Source organism: Helicoverpa armigera, chromosome 18, assembly GCF_030705265.1.
Source record: "Helicoverpa armigera isolate CAAS_96S chromosome 18, ASM3070526v1, whole genome shotgun sequence".
Taxonomy (NCBI): domain Eukaryota; kingdom Metazoa; phylum Arthropoda; class Insecta; order Lepidoptera; family Noctuidae; genus Helicoverpa; species Helicoverpa armigera.
The window spans coordinates 4,007,045-4,027,114 of NC_087137.1; the positions used below are offsets into that span (position 1 = coordinate 4,007,045).

Genomic DNA, 20,070 nt, shown 5'->3' on the forward strand with positions numbered 1-20,070 from the left:
TGACAACATTATTGTTGACAGTTTGACAGCGAGCAAAGCCGACAGTTGTGTGTGATTGTGATTTTTGTTATCAATTCCACTTAGCATTATAGTAGCTGCTCTTCGGTTAAAATTACATATTGTTTTACTACCCATTTGAGGCTACTACGCGATGTACGATCTTTTAAAGATAAGGGAAATTTAGTCAAGTATATTAAAGAAAAATATATGTAACTGAAATAGTGTTCAAGTCTTCGCTAAGCGAAAAGTTGCCGTCTCCCGAGCCGCAAATAATTTTGTTTATTTAGTCTTAACTCAATGGTGTGACTAAATTAATTTCCTTATCAAGGATAGACCGCAGAGAACTATTAACGTCAAAACAGCTGGAACGCAAGCAAGTAAACGTCGTGCTTCAGTTTAATTAGGCAAGTGTTTACTTTCGTTACCACTACGTGTCATTTCATATCACAATAATTTGATTTAAGTATAATAAAATTATGAACAGAAACAAGAACAGTTCTAGGATGGGGCGAACTAGTGAATTCGAGTCAGAAACAAAGACTACCAATAGTGCCAACACATACAGACTTATTACAAATGAGGAGAAGCCGCCCGACATTAAATATGAGAAGGAGAACTCGTGGGTGGCTGGAGTACAAATGTTTGTATCCTTCCTCTTGGCTGGGTTTGGCATGGTCGCTGCCAGTCTTCTGCTGGATGTGGTGCAGCACTGGGATGTCTTCTCCAAAGTGTCTGAAGTATATATATTAGTTCCAGCCCTACTGGGGTTAAAAGGTAATCTGGAAATGACATTAGCATCTCGACTGTCAACTCATGCACATCTGGGTCACCTAGATACCAATCTGGGTTCCCTGGTGGTGGGCAATTTGTGTTTAATTCAATGTCAGGCAGTGCTTGTGGGGTTCCTGGCGGCTATGGCAGCTGTAGCCATGGGATGGATACCAGAGGGCCAGTTTGACATCCATCATGCATCATTGTTGTGTGCGTCTAGTGTGTTAACAGCATCATCTGCCAGTTTTGTACTTGGTTTAATCATGATAGGGGTGATAGTGGTCTCAAAGAAGATGCATATAAACCCTGACAACATTGCCACACCTATAGCTGCCAGTCTGGGAGACCTGACAACCTTGGCACTATTATCTTGGATAGCATCACTCCTTTATAAATCAATTGGCACAAGCATTGTACTACCATCTATTATTATAACTGTTGGCGCGCTTCTTGTACCAGTGTGCGGCTATATTGCTTGGAGCAATAAATTTACTAAGCAAGCATTGGATGAAGGATGGGTGCCAGTTGTTTCGGCGATGGTTATAAGCAGTGCTGGTGGACTCATATTGGACCACACTGTATCAGTGTACACTGGTATTGCAGTATACCAACTGGTCATCAATGGCATAGGAGGCAACATGGTAGCAGTACATGCATCTAGACTCTCAACACAACTGCATACAGGCCAAAAAGAAGGTTCAGTTATAGGAAGCACAACAAAGCTATTGCTTTTAATGGTTATACCAGGACAGTTAATATTTATTTACACCATAGGTTACTTGAGGGCAGGCCACACATCTACAACCCCCACTTTTATATTAATCTATATGTCAGCAGCAATGTTGCAAGTTTTCCTTTTGCTAACAATCAGTCACTACATGGTTGCGTGGATGTGGAGAATGGGGATGGATCCGGACAACTCAGCAATACCCTACTTAACTGCACTTGGGGATTTATTGGGTACTGCACTCCTGGGTGTGGCTTTTAGCATTTTATATGCAATAGGTGATAAAGACAGTGATTTAGGAGACTAGCACAAATCTCAATGTATACTTGATAAGTCTCTATACAACTATTATATTAAGACAATATCTAATGTAAGCAAGTCTATTCTAAATATTAGCATTTTAAGCAGTATTACTTAGTCTTGTGCCATTGTTTTATTGTCTCATTGTGACTCTTGACTGAAAACTAACTCATACTATAAAAAAAAATATTCACGTTACTGTAAACTGTTTGTTTCCTAACTCTCACACATATTATTGTCTAATGGATCATGTTTTTAATGCTGTGTCACATAAACATTGTACTTAGATTAAGTACTTTACTGTTACATAATATCAAATTATTATATAAAAATCTGACTTGAATGTACATAAATTAAGACTTGGATATTATGTAGTTACATAATTTGTATTGGTGCTATTAACGTAAAACTATGAAATGGATATTTTTATAAGTACATAAAGTATCATTTAATTTTGTGATTTGAAATAAATTATATTGTTGATTTCAATTACCTATTATTTTTACGGCATTCATAAATAAAGTAGCAAAACCTGTTGTTTTAAATATACGCGTAATTAAAACGTAATAAATAGACCAATAAATATTTAATGTTCAAAAATCAACTTACAAATATAACATGTTATTAATTGGTAAAAACATTAACTGTGAAACAATAAAATATTGATTACTTTTTAATGGCGCTACTATCAAGAAACACTCACTAAAACTACCGTTAAGTAGCTATTTGTTGCTTAATGTAACAATAGATTTTGCCCGCGACTTTGTCCCTAGCAAGCAAGGTACTAATTACGTCCCGCACCTAGGTGAGAAGCAGGCTATCTTCAAAAGTAACACCCGTTTTAGCATGAAACTCAGATCAATCTTTGATCAGAGGCATGAAAGCGTAAAAAAACAGATTTGCATCGTGTCTACTTATTAGACTGCTTATTTTGCCGGACTTCTAGGGTGAAGTAAAAATCATTTTCATTTATTTTTGGAAATGGATTTATTTTCTTTGTACCTATTTCCTCACGATTTTTTTTTACGTAGGTATTTCTTGCTTTTCGGTGTCTTTGGTCTATCTTGTAAAGTTCTCGTCAATACAAATAACAAATTGCTATAGTCCTTAATTATATTTTCAATCAATGGTCTTACATAAAATTCTACTGGTACTATCCGAGATTATATATGGCGGCTCATTGGGCCGCCGGTACCGTCAGCATAACAGCATACCTACTATGTGACAACGCAATAGCTGTACCTACAATACCTATTTCAACTTTTTATACATTAACCGACCAACGGTAGGATAAGAATTGTTACCGTTGAAATTGCACTAAATGTTGAGACTGATCATTTAATAATAAATAATCCATACTTGAGAACTTGGAAGAGCTCGTGGCTAAGTCAAAGCCGCGCGGATCGATCGATCATAAGGTTAAGCAACGCTTGGCGCGGTCGGTCCATGGATGGGTGACCATCTTGTCATAACGAGTTCTTCCGTGTTTCGGATGGCACGATAAACTGTAGGTCCCGGCTACCATTTAAACATCTTTGGTAGTCGTTACGGGTAGTCAGAAGCCAGAAAGTCTGACAACCAGTCTTACCAAGGGGTATTGGGTTGCCCAGGTAACTGGGTTGAGGAGGTCAGATAGGCAGTCGCTCCTTGTAAAACCCTGGTACTCAGCTGCATCCGGTTAGACTGGAAGCCGACCCCAACATAGTTGGGAAAAGGCTAGGCAGATGAGATGAATCCATACTTGAGAAACAACCATATAATCCATACTTAATTTTTGCTATCGGTACCAACGAGTCTGACGTATAGATGCAAATACATTGAGTGATAAGCGAACAAACAAAGTACTTACCATTTCTAATTCAATTTCTTTATTCGCATTTCTAAACACATTATTTATTGGCACAACTAGTAGGTACTCCTCAGTGCGAAATAATTAAATAAGTCCAATATACGATAGCTGCTATATCGTTAACTGGGTCGTATCCAAAATCACACGTCTTCAAAAAACAGTATTCTATTCATTCTATGCCAGTTCCCGAGCGACGGTTAGACGACAAGACTCCTTCCAAATTATTTACATGCATTTCAATGATCGTTTTGATACAGATGATTCATATTCGGGTGAACAAACAGCTAACGTATTTTCCATTCCACGGAGTGTCAGGGGATGGAAGCTGAGGAACATTTTTCCTTATAAGTTTGTACTGCATACTTTGTTCAGTACTACATACCTACTTAACTAAGAATTTAGAACCTGCTGAAAAACGTATGTGTTATAGTAGGCAACTGCCTACTTAGCCCTGTCAGTTCATGATATCATCATAAGACAGATATCGGCCAGAACCTGCAAACGCGATGCTGCTCATGAAACCAATATCTTATCAATTGTTCTTCAGGTTGTCAAAATTTTATCACAGTTTTAAAATAAAATGTGCTTGAAACACAAATGTACCTACTTATCCAAAACCTTTCAGCACGCCTATTGCAACTGTACTTATGACTTATCTCTACCTATCTTCTGTTATAAAGTTGAAGGGTTTGTATGTCTGAACGCGCTTATCTCGAGAACTACTGGTCGAGAAATTATTTCAGAGTTATAGCCCAATTATCGAGATAGTATATATTCTAGTTTTAGCAGTAGTCGAAGTAGTTTCCACAGGACTCTTGTGAGTCTTCTGCCAGATGCCAGAACAATAATAGGTAGGTAAATCCTAACTAATATTATAAATGTGAAAGTAACTCTGTCCGTCTATCTTTTCTTCACGTCCAAACTACTGAACCCATTTGTGTGAAATTTGGTAGAGACATAGCTTGGAAGTTCCAAGTTGGAACTTCAGAAAGGGCATAGGATTGTTTTTATTACACAAAAAATAAAAATAAAATTTATTACGGACATGTAGCGCCAAACCAAAAATCTGCCAGAAGTCACTATTCCACGCAAACGAAGTCGCGGGCAAAAGCTAGTAGGTACTATATGCCGGACATCAAAAAGCTGGTTAGGTACTATATTTCTTATAATAAAAATAAGTTAGCTTGTTTACAGAAAGAAAAAGTAGGCACCTACAAAAGTCGAATTTTAATTGCTGTCAGTTTTCTATCTCATCATTCCTATAAGGACATCTTATCCCTATTTATAATTTGGAGTCTTATCATCTTCTCATGTCACAAATTGTTCTCGTAGCCTGCCGCCTTTTGAGCCATCCCGTTATTTCCGTGCTTTGCTGTCCGAACTATTGCACCATCGCCGTCAATGAGTAAACCGAGATACCGAAAGTCGAAGCAGACTGGAAGGACGCCATTAAGCCTTGTGCTAGGCTTCAGGACTGGAGACACGTATGCTGGAGGAGAAGTCGCCCAATTCGTGGAATATCCCACCTATTAGGTCATGGTTTGTAAAGTTGGTAGGTACATGAAGTAATGAAATCGAGAAGTTTAAAAATAAAACAGCACACAATGCCCATATTTACAATGCAGATAACATCTCACAAGTAAATAAGATAAAAGTACCTACATGTAAATAACAGTGAAATAGTGGTAAGAGAAAACCACACTTGGTTGATTTATTTATTTAATACTTCTTGCACACAAAGTACAACAGTGGGCTTAAACACCTTAGGGTGCGTCCACATCTGGCGAATGTGCAGCTCGCGAGCCGTTTGCGACCTGCCCGCGAGCTGCGCGCGTGCAGTCACTGCAATAGCTTGGTGCGCCTCTTTAGCGCAACTCACGCAAGGCTCGTATAGAGCGCGCGATCTGCGCGCAATCAGTTCTCGCCCTTACAGTTCCGTTTATTATTTAATAAAGAGCGCGTCGCGCGCCGCCTGCGCGCTGCTCGCGTGCGGCGCTTAGGTCGCGCGCGAACTGCGCGCGGGCGGCGCAGAAGCGGCGCACGAACAAAAATGCACGCGCGCAGCTCGCAAACGGCTCGCGAGCTGCACATTCGCCAGATGTGGACGCACCCTTAGACATTCTCTACCATTCTACCTGTAAGTGGTGGAGAAAGCATTTAAGCCATTAGGAAGAAATTTAAAATATTCAATTACAAGCAGGATAGCTGAAGTAGCTTTATGTGGATTTTACAAGAACTTTCAGCAATCTGTAAGTTTGCAATTGTTAAACCCTGCTTGACATAGTCGTTTCTTTTTACTATCTAGCTGCACGTAGAAGTTCTCTCTGGTCACAGTAGGAACCTCAGGGAACAATTAGTATGCCAAAACAATTTTCAACTGGTTTGATTTGTAACCAAGCTATTCTTGGTTCTATGGCAGAGAATTTTTAAAGGACTGCAAAATTGACCTAGCAGCAATCTCAAGAATTTAGTGTGAATTTAAATAAAACAAAATATTTTGGTGTTTTGTTTATTTTCTTAAGCTAATGTCAGATGTTTACTTGACCTCACGCAATCTCCTGACTGCGGACCTGCAGGAGGAGGCAGCGGTGGTGGAGAATACCCAGGCACCACCAGCTACGGTCCTTTTGCAGCGCTTGCATGACCAGATGCCTACACAGGAACGCTTCATGGCATCCTGGAAATACAAAAAAATATTATTGGATATATTATGTAGTAGGATAATGCTGTTGGGTTTAAGCATGGTATTTTCAGCTGCAAGTTGATGTATTTTTTCTGTTTGATATAAAAAATAATAATATTGAGGGATAGCAAATCCTAGGTACAATTTTTTATGGTCTGAATTTAGTACAAAAATTGACCAAGCAAATGTATGCATTTCCAATGGAACATTGTTTTAAATAATACTATTATTAATATTTTATGCTTGCTAGAAATTACTTTATTGCTGCCATTCTTGAAATGCAAATATATTTCAAGTTTACATGCAATCACAAAAAGAGTATTAACAATATTGTGATATATTATAGTCATTATAAGGTTGCTTTCACATAGAATTTACAAAAATTACAGACTTAATAACTATTTCAGGTGTGAAATTAAAGTTCTAGTGATGAAAACATAACCTCTCATTTAAATCATAATAAAGTCTATGAACCAATGATGAGCATTTCTGAATTTAGCTGCAGCAGCAGCCAGCGGTATTTATTTATGTAGAAGATAATGGCATACAGCCGGTAAGTAATAAAAACAAGGTTTCGATACTAACCTTACCGCAGAACGAGCAAGTGTATTTTGCGTGCTGGGTGACTTCCATTTTTTTGACCATTTTACGGAGGGAGGCACCGTAACGTGTGCCATATTTGCCAGTGATTCCGACCTTCTTCGTGCGTTTGGCCTGAAAACATTATAACATTCCATGTAGTTGAATTGAGCACTGTCACCAAAGATAGTCGACTACCGATTGTAAATGTTGGGAGGTCCATGGCACAAAATATTTATATAGCACATTAGAAATATTCACTAGCACTTATTCCATATAATTTATCACTGAGATTATCAAAGGATTCATGAAATATTTTCAAATTAAGTCTCACCATTTTAGATAACCTGTCTAACAACAGCGGTTGACAGAAAAGAAGAGAAACAGTGTTTGACAGATTGGTGTTACCCTGTGATAAAAAAGTTATTTCGTTCTGAAATGTACTGACGTATTATTTGTTGCAAATGTGAAGAATTATTACCAGTAATTTATAACATCTGAGGAATAGCTGCTATAAATAATCATCAAGTGACTGATTGATTGATACATGTTAATATATTTTCAAAGTTATTCTCAAAAATCGAATTTTTCATTACGTATTATGGTAACACTCGAAAACTCGCTTTTCTTTTTAAGTGAAAGAATTTAATTCCATTTAGATAAAAATTGGTAGAATAATGTATTGGAGATTAAAATAGATTTAGTTTTACTTTAAAATATTTCAGATTAGATCAGATATAATCAGATTTACGCGTTTTCAAAGTTTTTTTTTTGTCCTAATCATGCATCTGATTGTACCTATGCGATATAACTAGCTGGAACGAGGAGAATCGATCCAATAAGCAGTTTACCAACTGTTTTCACCTCGTTCGTCATTGGCTCAATGAATCTGTCAATTGTTTTGATTTCCAGTTTCCACATAGATGATATTTTTAGCATTTTGAACGACCTACAACAGCAATTGTAGGTCGATGATACCAGATTCAGGAAAGTTTGGTCAATTCAAGGGAAAATTTTTAATGTGAGACACCTAAATAAAAACATCGAATTTCTGCTACAAAAAATATTGCCAAAATTGTAACTGTAAAATTTAATAGCTTTAAATCTTATGTGTAATCGAAAATAACTATTTAAAGAAAATATTAAGATTTGTTCATAATTTTCCAGACAGAAAAAACTGTTATATCAATTTTATTTGACAGTTAGCTTTTGCGGGAAAGCAGGTAATTTTACATGGCCATCTGGTAACATTGCCGGTGCGACTTGAAAAAAGGTCGATCTTACGGAAAATAAAACCGTCCCGATCACCTGGACGGACTCGCTTTAATTAAAAACAAATCAAAATGTTGCGATCGATATTTGTACGAAACCAAGTTTTAAACGAAGCTCTGAAGAAATCTATTCGGTCAAATCTTACAAGATGTATGAGCACAGAACTGTCCAAGAAGAAACTTTCGAACAGGTAAGTTACTAGATTTTAATTATTTTAGAGTATTATTCAACAGTGTTAGTGTTTGGTGTCATTGATAGTTGTACCGGTATCAGTTAATTGTTCCCTGTTCCAGTTCTAATAAATCCTGCCAGTTGCATAACCAATATGTCAATGGTTTTCACCTTGTAGACTATCACATTCCGGCGTCTATTTGCCGGCTGTTCCACGTGTCTAACATTACAAGTATACTTCCTAGTATAAGGGGAAATATTATTATGTTCTGGGAAGGATAAAGCATGGCCTAGGTTTGGTCCACAACAGTTTATCTGAATGTTGAACCAACTGAAAAATCCTATAAGAATTTAATTTGCCTATTATCACCCTAAGGAATAGTAGTCTTCATCAATTTGGGTCTAGTGCTTGTGCTTTAAAGTCTCAAATAATTTTAGTGTTAAAATAACTTCAATATCTGAAGTAAAAGATTTCTTAATGAATGTAAATTGACTAGAAGGTTATGGTAACATAGCAAAACAATTTAGTAACACATTGTACAATAACATTTATAGCAGAGACAGAATAGGTTCAAATTAGATCCAGTTAGGTTATTTTATAACCCAAGAAATGTAAACAATTTATATAATATCAACTTGTTGCTCGGCACAAGAAGTGAAGTGGGGTCTTAAAAAATAATAATCTTAAAATCTTTAGAAACTAGTGTTGCAAGAAGATTATAGTATTATACAATAGGTATTATCTGTAAAGATACTAAAATAGAATCATTCATGTAATTTATTATCCGACAAGAAACTGATAAGAATGTCTGAGAATTTTGGTGTTGTGACTACATTACACTAATTTTGATAAAAACATATCTTATAATCATCATTCAAACAATCTACATTAAACTTTCTACATTAAATGGTTTTAATTAACATTTCCATTCAAAATTGTTAGCTGTAGTAGTTAAAAAAGTTATGATTAATGATCTAGCAATAGTCCTCATAAACACAGCGGTAGTAGTAATTCATAAAAAAAATAACATTTCCAGATTGTTACCAAAAACATGCTAAAATCATCCTAAAAGTGTACCTGTATGTAACAATACTTTACCTTACTCAATAATAGTAATGTTATATCATATGATAAAGTAATTAATTACTTTCAGTCCAATTTATTTAATTATTAATTAACACCTATTATAGTACTAGTACATGTAAGATAATAACTAATATAATGTCCTTGTCTAGGTTAAGTTCAAATATTATCAGTCAGAACAGTTTGCATGGTTGAGGAAATACTAGCAGATGCGTTACTATGACATTTATTATATAAGTTATGATTATGATGATAGGTTCAAACCTAACTAAACTTGAACTAAAGAGTGAAGTTGGCTAGAAGGTATTAAATAATCCTCTGGAATTATTAACTCAAAAAATCTTTGTACTAATAACAGAATATCAAAGAAGGGTTTGATGTGTTGTACTAGTTTACAAACAACTAGGCAAACTAGCATAACACACTACAATTTATTTAAAAATAATATAACACAAGAGGTCATTGTTTTATTTATTTTTAAAGATTAATTGAAATGAAATCACTGGATCACGAAATGATATGTGAGATAACATTTAAAGAAACCAGTGTTTATCTAAAACTTTGCAGTAGATATCATTGAGATGTCTGAACTGTGCGTGATTGATAACAACTCATGAAACTTATCTCTCGGTGACTTTGATAATTAGTTTTACACTTTATAGGTACATGTACAACTGGTTACTATTAAGTTTAGTAGTAATTACACTAAGTTGGGCCTATAAAGTAATTTTAATTAAATGATGTGTATTATGTGTAACCTCTTAACCCCGATATCTAGACTTGTTGCAAATTATCGTATGAAGTGCCAAACCCTTCCTAATTTTTGCTCAAAAATGTGTAAGTAATAAAATATCACACTTGTTTCAGAGTATTAAATGGTCAGAATAGAAGAATTCTAGCTACTCCACAATGGGGTATTCAGATAAGATATTATGCCGACCTGCCAACTCACTCAAAGGTGGCCTTGCCTGCACTGTCACCGACTATGGAGAGTGGTTCCATCATCAACTGGCAGAAGAAGGAGGGTGACAAACTTAGTGAAGGTTTGTATACTTTGTATTTTACGTTTTGTAAGCGATATTGGCATATTTTGTAAGATGAGACGAGAGAGGTTAACAATTCATGAAATACAATGAGATTGCTAGTAGCACCAATTATTACTCAATATTTATAGGTGATCTTCTCTGCGAGATTGAAACTGACAAGGCTACCATGGGTTTTGAGACTCCCGAGGAAGGTTACCTGGCTAAGATCATAATCCCAGCTGGTACCAAGGGTGTCCCAGTCGGCAAACTGCTCTGCATCATTGTAGGAAATCAGGCTGATGTAGCTGCATTCAAAGATTTCAAGGATGACTGTAAGTATTGAACTAATTTGTTAAATTAATAATTAAACCAATTTTAACCTAACAAATATTTGCACACCTCAGCAGGAGAATTAAGGGAAAAATAACTGAATTTTGCTCTAAAAACAGGTAATGACTTAATGCACACATTGGCAGTTATTTATCAAAATACATTTTTTTTATGTTAACATGTTGTATCCATTATTTTGCGATTTGTGTGTTATTAATTCCTCAAAACATTAAACATTTAGTTTGATACTAATGTGGGCCATAGTTAATAATTTATTTAAGTTTCAGTAACAAAACTTAACAGTGTTTTTAAGTTTTTAACGTAACGCTAGCAGCTAATTTATAAACACATAAGTCATTTGGAACCTAACCTGTTGGTGTTAACATTTGCATGTGATATGTTAACTATTGTCTGTTCCCCACAGCACCACCCGGCGGGCTACTCCTCAAGGCAAAAGGTTATTTTTGTTGATTTTTTTACTAATAATTGGCTGATAACAAGGTAGTGGGAGATTTTTTATTTAGTTACTTATTTCCTTTCATTATTTTTTTGTCGTTTTACTGTCTATCTATAGTTATCGGCACGAATCTTGAGCTCTAACTTACATCTGCGCAGAAGTGATTTATTAGCAAAGAACTAATCCCGAGTGACGGCTATGACGCGATGCACTGCGAGCCAATCACCGCTTTAGCCCGCCCCCGCGCATCAGTTCATACCACAAAAGGGACCCAATAAATTACTTCTGCGCAGGTGAAAGTCAGAGCTCAAGATTCGTGCCGATAACTATACCTGCATTTAATTCATAAAAATGACTCACTTCTTGTTAACTAATATTGTTTATACATTTGCATGTGCTTTGCTAACTGTTGTCTGTTCCCCACAGCACCCAGCTTTACCAGGCAAGTCCTCGAGGCGAAAGGTTATTTTTGTTCATGTTTTTTTACTTGCAATTGGCTGATAACTAGGCAGTGGGGGCTTTTCTATTTAGTTACCTATTTCTTTCAATTTCCTTACATTTATTTTTTGTATTTTTACTGTCGTATCTATTTGCAGCTAATTTAAAGAGATAAGTCATTTGGGGTTAGGTAATTAATATTGGTTATACATTTGCTTGTTTGTGCATGTGCTTTGCTAACTATTGTCTGTTCCCTACAGCACCACCCAGCTTTAGCAGGCCAGTCCTCATGATAAAAGGTTATTTTTGTTCATGTTTTTTTACTTACATTTGACGATAACTAGGTAGTGGGAACTTTTTAATTAGTTACAATTTTTCTTTCAATTTCCTTACATTTATTTTTTGTATTTTTACTGTCTATCTACTTGCAACTAATTAATACAAGCTGTTGATTTGCATCCGTGCCATATTCAAGGACGTAATTATGCTAATGACATTTTTTTTCTGAATTCCGTCATTGTCATCCAGCTGTATTTAAACGTGGCGCGTGTGTTACTGGCCTTAAAACCGTGCTGCGCCCTTACACAAACGCAAATTCAAAGCATACGCAACGATTATTCATAAATTTCATACATAAAATTGGATTACTTCTGAAATACTACGACATTACAATGAGAAAAAAAAACAGTGCATATTAGCTATTTCCCGTCTACTGTAATTCCGATCGATTATTTACGTATTTTATGTCCTCCTCCTGAAGTATGGCACAAATGCAAATCAACACCTTGTAGAGATAAGTCATTTGGGGTTAACTAATATTGTTTAAACATTTGCATGTGCTTTGCTAACTATTGTCTGTTCCCCACAGCACCCAGCTTTACCAGGCAAGTCCTCGAGGCGAAAGGTTATTTTTGTTCATGTTTTTTTACTTACAATTGGCTGATAACTAGAAACTTTTTTATTAAGTTACTTATTTCTTTCAATTTCCTTACATTTTTTTTTGTATGTTTACTGTCTATCTACTTGCAGCTAATTCATAAACATTAATTTGGTGTACTGTTAGTAATTAATATTTTATGTGCATGTGCTTTGCTAACCATTGTCCGTTCCCCACAGCACCACCCGGCTTTAGCAGACCACTCCTTAAAAAGAAAGGTTATTTTTGTTTATGTTTTTACTAACATTTGGCTGACAACTAGGTAGTGGACCAGACTTTGCAGAATTGACAGGACTGTAGACTTAATGTCATGTTATATGAATTATGAATTTTTTCTATATAAATATATGTATGTATAGTAAGTATATGTATTAGTATATCTTTTGTCTTATTAATTTAGCGCTTTAGCGCTGTAATAAATAGTGGGAGCTTTTTTATTTAGTTATTTCTTTCAATTTCTTTTCATTTATTTTTTGTCTTTTTACTGTCTATCTATCTGTATGAAATAAAAGAGATATGACAACCATTTTGTGGGCATCTTCATCAGCAATGAAAAAAATTTTCAAGTATATGTGTGTATGTATAACTACAGCAGAAGGTGCTGCCCCCGCCGCTGCACCGGCGGCTGCGGCTCCCCCCGCCCCCGCGGCGCCTCCTGCCCCCGCCCCCGCCGCGCCGCCCGCCCCCGCCGCCGCACCGGCGCCCGCCGCCGCACCCGCCGGCGACAGGGTATACGCCAGCCCCATGGCCAGGAGACTCGCCGAAATCAGGAATATTAGACTAGGAGGTAAGTCAAACATGCAGTTTACCATTATTCTGGGACGTTTTTTGAATGTAGCAACATTTTGAAAACGTGATCTGACATTTTGAGTTTTCGCGAAATATTTTTTTTTAATTTACATAAAAAAAACAAAACTTTCATAACCATATTGCATGTCGTAATGTTTTGAGTACACAATTATCACTATCACGTTAATGCCTCTAGTCTAATGGCATGAAATAAAGACTATTGAAGATCTTATCTGTGTAATTAAAGTCGTAAACGAATAAAAAATCTGAATTTACTACTTATCATGAGTAATAAAAATTGGCTTATTGCTTTGGCTCAACAAATTATTGCATGATATCAGGCCAAGGCACGGGACTATACGGTTCACTGAAGAGTGGGGACTTGGCAGCCGGAGGTGGAGCGGCGCCTGCGCCCGCCGCGATCCCGACGCCGGCGCCGGGAGCCACCTTCGTGGACATCCCTCTGTCCGGCATGAGGTCCACCATCGCCACGAGACTGACTGCCGCCAAGCAAACCATCCCGCATTACCAACTGACGGCCACCTGCAATGTGGAGAAGACCATGGCCATGAGGAAGCTCGTCAACGAGAAGCTTGCCGCTGAGAAAGCTGATGTTAAGGTATGTGTTCCCACCATCAACAGCCTGGTTTGTCGTCCCACTTCTCTTACAGAGAAGAATTATCTAAAATATAAAGTTATTGCACTGTCCACTGTGTGAAATTGTCCATCGCCAAGATATCGTAAGAAAATATTAAATTCTGAACTTTTGTCTACTTATAGCAAAGTGGGTTATTGACCTTCAAGAGTATTAATTTCTGTAATTTGTTTTGTGTAATAAAATAAATGAAATCTTGAATAATTAATTGTATATAATGATTTTTCCAGATTTCAATGAATGACTTCATCGTGAAAGCAGTTGCGGCGGCATGCAAGCGAGTTCCTACAGTCAACTCACACTGGATGGAATCTTTCATTAGACAGTGAGTACAAAGCTTTTATATCGTAGCTTCCGTTAACCTTATAGTAAGTGTAGTAATTGCTACAGCCTACATTCCTAATGCTAACCGCTCACGTCAGATTTTTGGTAGGAAAGATAATCGGACCGATTTTCTTGTAGGACGTTCTGTCTAGGATTTTTGCACCGACTTTTTGTACGACGTTTTCTCTCCTACAAAAAATCAGTCACCGATTATCGGACGTGAGTGGGCAGCCTAATGAGATACGCAGCCGTTACTTTTATAACCCTTTGCTTTTTGCGCTAATGTTTGCCACGGATCTCACTCCCCTAACATTCACTACAGACCACCCACCTTTTGCTATAAGCCCCCTAAAATTTTCTCCAGCCCCTAAACAAAGCTAAATACCTGGCACTATTTCTAGGTTCAGTAACGTAGACGTAAGCGTAGCAGTAGCGACGCCGTCCGGCCTGATCACGCCGATCCTGTTCAACTGCGACTCTCGCGGCATCCTCGAACTCTCCAAGAACATGAAGGAGCTGGCAGTCAAGGCCAGGGAGGGCAAGCTGCAGCCCCAAGAGTACCAGGGCGGTACCGTCACTGTGTCTAACCTTGGAATGTATGGTAAGTAAAAAAAAGAAAATATTTCAGAAATACATGGTTCTTCAATTAATTATGCTGTGGCTGTGATATAATTGAAGAGTAGAAGCTTGGTGTAAGACTTTATTTGTTTTACCATTTTTCGTTCCGCAAAACCTTGTAGTTACCTAGAAGATATCCATACAGAACTTAATAAGGAAAATAACCAGCAGTCAAATTACCTCCAATAGGCGAAACCCACCTTCAGTATCTAAAATGTTTGTAACCGCATTTTGAGATTGACAGAAGTCTCGGCCGAATTAGATGAAGATTATATGTGAATCATCTTACTTGCTTCTTTCTCTATTTCACTTACATAATAATAATCTTGTTCGCAGGCATCACAATGTTCAACGCGATCATCAACCCCCCGCAGTCGCTCATCCTCGCGTGCGGAGGACTCCAGGAGATTGTCATTCCTGACAAGAATGCTGAGAATGGGTAAGCAATTATGTGATTTTAATTGCTAAAAAATGCCTTACCTTAAGTTTTTACACACTTTTTACAAAAAGTAACAGCGCGGCTTACTATTAGACTGTTAGCTCAGAAGAAACGACTCTCTATTTATCTATATAATTTATTTTTTTTGTAATAAATGATGGTTATGTTATTTCCAGTTTCCGAGTGGCCAAGTTCGTGACGTTCACGGCGTCGGCCGACCACAGGGTCATCGACGGCGCGGTGGGGGCGCAGTGGATGAAGGCCTTCAAGGAGAACATCGAGGACCCCGCCAACATGATCCTCTGAGCACCGCCCCAACACTACAACCAGTTCGATTAATGGACATCTGTACAGAACACCCACATCAATTATTATTTTGTTCATAATTTTTTAAATGTAAGGATAACTCTAGTTTAAGTGTATGGTCGTTTTTATTTTAAATTTTTATCCAATCTTACGCTTGCATTGTATGTATAGAGTATTCAATTATTTGCTCATCACATTGTAAAATACTTTATTGTGAGGACATATCTATCATTCCCGCCATTTTTATTCATAAATCCCTCGTACTTGTGTACGAGACAGCCGCAAGTTTTGCGTGTGTTTAAGATATTATTTTCAATTTTAAATTGCCAGGTGATCCAATAATCGAATTGTAATGAGTTAACTTGCTGTGATTTCCTTCGATTAACGTGTCGATACTAGTTTTGATATAATTTAATTAGTTATTGTCTTTACAAATTTATTTAACGGTGCTGTGATTATCTGTCTCTTACGTTGGCTTGTACTTAGGCAATGTATAGAGGGACATAGATATAGCAAGGAGTACGCGTATTAATCGAAGGGAGCGCGGATTTAACAAATTTAAGTTATTATTTATTTAGTTTTTTAAGGAATGGTAATCGTATAATGTTTATAATTGGACGCTCCATCTTAATTTGATATATTGTTTATTTATTTTATAGAAAATAAAACACACTTTAAAGAATTCGTATCTGCCTAATCAGGGATCATGATTGTCATTCGCATTTTTGTTTTGATATTTATTTCATAAATAAATTAAGTTTATTTAGTAGTGATTGGAGCACAGATCTATCAGCATGTCTATTTAAAGTTTTTGTGCCTTAATTGAAATTATTATGAGATATTATTTGAACCACAAATACGAGGTACCATGAACATTGAACATGTATAGTTGGCGCAAAAGGGAGCTTAAATGATCTTTTGTTAAAACCTGTTTATATAATATTGATGATGCAGATGTTTTTATGAAAGTTAGTGGAATATATTTTACATTTAGATTATTTGTTTCACTTTACGCCTATCTTACGACAAACCCTCCCTACGAAACACTTGACGAACAAATAATTTTATTTTCAGAGTTTAAATAATATGTATTTATCTCGAAAAACGCCTTAATTAATCACTAATGATATGACCTCATTGACTTAATAAAACTATCGCAAACATGACCTACAAAGCTAGGTACTTACCTATATTAATCGCGCCCTTCCTCAACTAAGGCATGACGCGCACTACGACTTTTAATCGTGGGAAAGTTTTACCGTAGATATGCAACGTTTGAATTACATAGCACATAGCACTTTAGTACATAGCACTCAAACAGCGATAAACGATTATTGCGTGCAAAAAGTCGCGCGACAAAATATCTTCGTGTGCGCATAGGCTTAAAGGAAAATAGTTTTATGGTAATAAAGCCTCCAATAACAACGAATAGTCTCGTTACACTCATTAGGGTCATGGCCGGTAATACGCGTGCAAAAATTGGACACGCGACATGACATGGGTGACATAATTGTGTGAGACAATACCTGTCAAACTCACCTGCTTTATATGAGCTGAGTAGTGCAAAATTATATTCGAGTTATTCAACGCAAACTTCGAATTTTTAACCCTGAATAATTGTTAGGTAAGTAGGCTGTAAGTACCTACCTAACTCTTTAACTATTCCATTCAATACAGCTACCTAAATGAGTTGTATTACCAACTACATATTCAGCTCTATAAAATAGTTAAATTCAAGTAAGATTAACAGGCTACTGGATAAACGACTGCAGTTTGTCTTTTGGTAGGTTGGTAACTGGGTTGAGGAGATCAGATAGGCAGTTGCTCTATGACATACTAGTACCTACTCGGTTGCATCTTTTTAGACTGGTGGTAAGTATTATGACCATTATGAGCATACGGGGTCCCGACCTAAACTTAGTCGGGAAAAGGCAAAGATGACGATTATGCTCCATACTAGTCATAATACCTTCTTATGTCCCGTACTTAATTTGTTACTGTTACCACCAAATTATGATGTTCACGGCTGCAATTATCGTAACAATGAACAATAGAATTTATTACGGGAATATATCTTAGTTTGTGATTGGCGGTCGGTGTTCCTACTTATGTAGATGAGTAACCGAACTGGCATTAATTCTCAGTGGAATTTCCAGCATTTGACAGTAAAATCTCTGTTTTTAGTATGATACTTACATAAAGCGCATTTGTTATGCACCATTATTATAGTAGGTAGTTTCAAAGGGGAGAAGAGATGGTAATTTGGCTGCATTTTCATTTTTTTATCACTTGATATCTAAGTATGGTGTTACTTAATTATGTTTAATTGCAGTTTCCGTCTTGAATAACTATACCCTTATGCACCGTGCTATGCCTTAGATACCTACACGTACCTAGCCCTCTCCCTTTTCGAACCCATGGGACAATCTATCTATTTAGCTGACTTTACGACGCAAGACGGTTGCCCGTGCTAACGCTTTATCAAAATCTAGAGGCTTTCGATTTTGGAACACAAAGAAGAATTTTAAATCTGATATGATTGCTTAGATTCGTAAAGTATGACGGAGTCAACGGCGACTGCTCAGACAAGGAGTCCGGGGACGTTGACAGGAACGGCCACAGAGCCTGGCACGCAGGCGACGCAGGATTCCAAGAAACCAACCAAGGAGAAAGAGATCCTGGTGATACAAGACCAGGGCTTCTTCCAACATGATACTGGGGATACATACAACGGATATTTTGAGGCGAAGAAGAAAGATCGCACTGTTAAAATGCAAGGTAAGATGACCTTAAATTTTGCTCTGTTTCTGATTCTGACTTTCAAATATAGCGATTATAGGCGCGTACCATGTCTAAATTGATTTGGTAGATCTTTTCTGGTGTTGAGTTGATTTGCAAGGTTTCAATTGTTTCAAAAGAAAGATAGATAAATAACAGAACTCATTTTAACCAGGTAATAAGCAACTTTTAATAAATAAATTATATGCCACTTAGTGTAACTATTTGTCTCGTAAAGTATTTTTTTATTGTCAGCTCTAAACACTATAGATTCATACCTGAATATTTTTGACTTATCAGTGTGGTGTACCTAATAGGCCGTATCGTAATCCATTCCAAGCCGTGCTCAGACGAGCATTACGCTCTAATTATTTAAACGGTTGCATTTGTTCGGCAGTGAGGCACTTTGTGCTTGCTTGTTTTTGTCTTATGTTTAAATACTTGCCAGTTTCTTACATTCTACATCACAATTCACTTAACTTAATTTTATAGGTCCAGGTGTATACACAACAGCTGAAGGAGATAGCTACACAGGAAGCTGGGAAGCGGATAAATTCGGCGGAGTTGACGAGGTCGTCATATCGTTCGCGGACGGATCAAAATATGAAGGAATCATTAAAGATTGGTGTTACACCGGCAATAGTACGTACACCTATCCTGATGGGAGCGTGTTGCAAGGAGAGTTCATTGAAAATTGCCCAGTGGGTCAACTGTCATTGACTGATCCTAATGGTCATACCTGGTTAGGTAACGCAGACCAGGGTTTTGCATGGTTTGAGCCGGTTAATCACTACTACGAGTTTCTGGAGACCACTCGCGATATGAGCAAGATAAAGAAACGCCATAGGAATCTCCAAGAACCCTCGTCGACGTCCAAAGGTATGGTGGAAACGATCCAGTGAAGGTGTAGGTTTATGCAGATACAACTGAAATTAAGAAGCGATTGTGAATTGTATGCTTGAAATACACTCAAATATTCCATCTATTTTCTTTTGGTGATTATATCCGCAGTAAAAGTGTATTGACCCTAAAGCAATTCCGAGACGGATGGTTGAGCACCATTGCGTAAGTAAACATACTCTGACGACGTAGTAAGTAGGTAGTAGGTAACGTAGGTAGGTCAGGATGGAATGAGCTCCAAGTTACCGAGTGTGAACTTGTAAATGTATAGGCGTGCTCCAATCATTCATGTAAACAATCTATGGAACAAAGTGTAAACAAAGGAATCGTTTGGTAGATTGAGAAACTGGCTACTTCGTTAGTAGGTACTTACAACTACGTGTGTATTGGTCGCTAACTGCAGTTAGTCATTTAACTAGTTAGTAGTTAGGGACACTCCATCTTGTGACACACCGCCGCTTGAACCCACTTGCGATACACGTATATCATTCGGTTATTTAGTACAGTCACTTACAACTTTCGATCAACATTCGAATAAAACTTGAACCTACATTCACCAAAGAAAATAAACACTTAAAATATATTTTATCAGTATTTCTACAGTAGGAAAAGGCTATAAAAAACATTATGTTGTTTTA

General features: G+C 37.0%; 4 protein-coding genes across 9 annotated transcripts; 3 read left to right on the plus strand and 1 right to left on the minus strand.

Annotated features, from left to right (window-relative positions):
• The first annotated feature begins 2 nt into the window (after positions 1–2).
• LOC110382240 (solute carrier family 41 member 1) lies at positions 3–2,287 on the plus strand. Of its 2 annotated transcripts, none has more exons than XM_021342766.3 (2): positions 3–404; positions 485–2,287. In XM_021342766.3, exon 2 carries the CDS (start codon positions 504–506, stop codon positions 1,803–1,805), a length of 1,302 nt encoding a protein of 433 aa, XP_021198441.1. In that variant the 5' UTR covers positions 3–404; positions 485–503; the 3' UTR covers positions 1,806–2,287. The 2 variants fall into 2 exon arrangements, with proteins under 2 accessions (XP_021198441.1, XP_049705736.1); XM_049849779.2 differs by having other exon boundaries at positions 497–2,287.
• Positions 2,288–6,142: 3,855 nt separating this feature from the next.
• On the minus strand, positions 6,143–7,382 carry Rpl37a (Ribosomal protein L37A). Its single transcript, XM_021342772.3, has 3 exons — positions 7,244–7,382; positions 6,916–7,044; positions 6,143–6,324 (listed from the first exon to the last, which is right to left on the minus strand). Exons 1-3 carry the CDS (start codon positions 7,244–7,246, stop codon positions 6,184–6,186), a joined length of 273 nt encoding a protein of 90 aa, XP_021198447.1. The 5' UTR covers positions 7,247–7,382; the 3' UTR covers positions 6,143–6,183.
• A 746-nt stretch (positions 7,383–8,128) lies between these two features.
• On the plus strand, positions 8,129–16,749 carry Muc (midline uncoordinated). 4 transcript variants are annotated; one of them, XM_049847445.2, is made up of 10 exons: positions 8,129–8,371; positions 10,304–10,479; positions 10,611–10,793; positions 11,216–11,248; positions 13,216–13,410; positions 13,802–14,031; positions 14,298–14,392; positions 14,793–14,992; positions 15,346–15,448; positions 15,625–16,749. In XM_049847445.2, the coding sequence occupies exons 1-10, from the start codon at positions 8,253–8,255 to the stop codon at positions 15,752–15,754; spliced, it is 1,464 nt and encodes a 487-aa protein (XP_049703402.2). In that variant the 5' UTR covers positions 8,129–8,252; the 3' UTR covers positions 15,755–16,749. The 4 variants fall into 4 exon arrangements, with proteins under 4 accessions (XP_049703402.2, XP_049703388.2, XP_049703391.2 ...); XM_049847431.2 differs by having other exon boundaries at positions 8,130–8,371; positions 13,754–14,031; XM_049847434.2 differs by having other exon boundaries at positions 8,130–8,371; positions 13,219–13,410; positions 13,754–14,031.
• Positions 16,750–17,205: 456 nt separating this feature from the next.
• Positions 17,206–19,515, plus strand: LOC110382242 (uncharacterized). 2 transcript variants are annotated; one of them, XM_021342770.3, is made up of 3 exons: positions 17,206–17,389; positions 18,302–18,532; positions 19,025–19,515. In XM_021342770.3, exons 2-3 carry the CDS (start codon positions 18,313–18,315, stop codon positions 19,432–19,434), a joined length of 630 nt encoding a protein of 209 aa, XP_021198445.1. In that variant the 5' UTR covers positions 17,206–17,389; positions 18,302–18,312; the 3' UTR covers positions 19,435–19,515. The 2 variants fall into 2 exon arrangements, with proteins under 2 accessions (XP_021198445.1, XP_021198443.1); XM_021342768.3 differs by having other exon boundaries at positions 17,209–17,378.
• Positions 19,516–20,070: the final 555 nt, after the last annotated feature.

What these genes read in the sequence shown, in the direction of transcription:
- LOC110382242 (XM_021342770.3), top strand. Translation starts at nt 18,313, where the DNA reads ATGACGGAGTCAACGGCGACTGCTCAGACAAGGAGTCCGGGGACGTTG. An exon ending in TCGCACTGTTAAAATGCAAG is followed by an intron (nt 18,533 to 19,024) that starts GTAAGATGACCT and finishes TTAATTTTATAG; the next exon opens with GTCCAGGTGTATACACAACA.
- Rpl37a (XM_021342772.3), bottom strand. An exon ending in CTTGCTCGTTCTGCGGTAAG is followed by an intron (nt 6,325 to 6,915) that starts GTTAGTATCGAA and finishes TTGTATTTCCAG; the next exon opens with GATGCCATGAAGCGTTCCTG.
- LOC110382240 (XM_021342766.3), top strand. Translation starts at nt 504, where the DNA reads ATGGGGCGAACTAGTGAATTCGAGTCAGAAACAAAGACTACCAATAGT.
- Muc (XM_049847431.2), top strand. Translation starts at nt 8,253, where the DNA reads ATGTTGCGATCGATATTTGTACGAAACCAAGTTTTAAACGAAGCTCTG. An exon ending in GCTACTCCTCAAGGCAAAAG is followed by an intron (nt 11,249 to 13,215) that starts GTTATTTTTGTT and finishes GTATAACTACAG; the next exon opens with CAGAAGGTGCTGCCCCCGCC. An exon ending in GTCTAACCTTGGAATGTATG is followed by an intron (nt 14,993 to 15,345) that starts GTAAGTAAAAAA and finishes TCTTGTTCGCAG; the next exon opens with GCATCACAATGTTCAACGCG.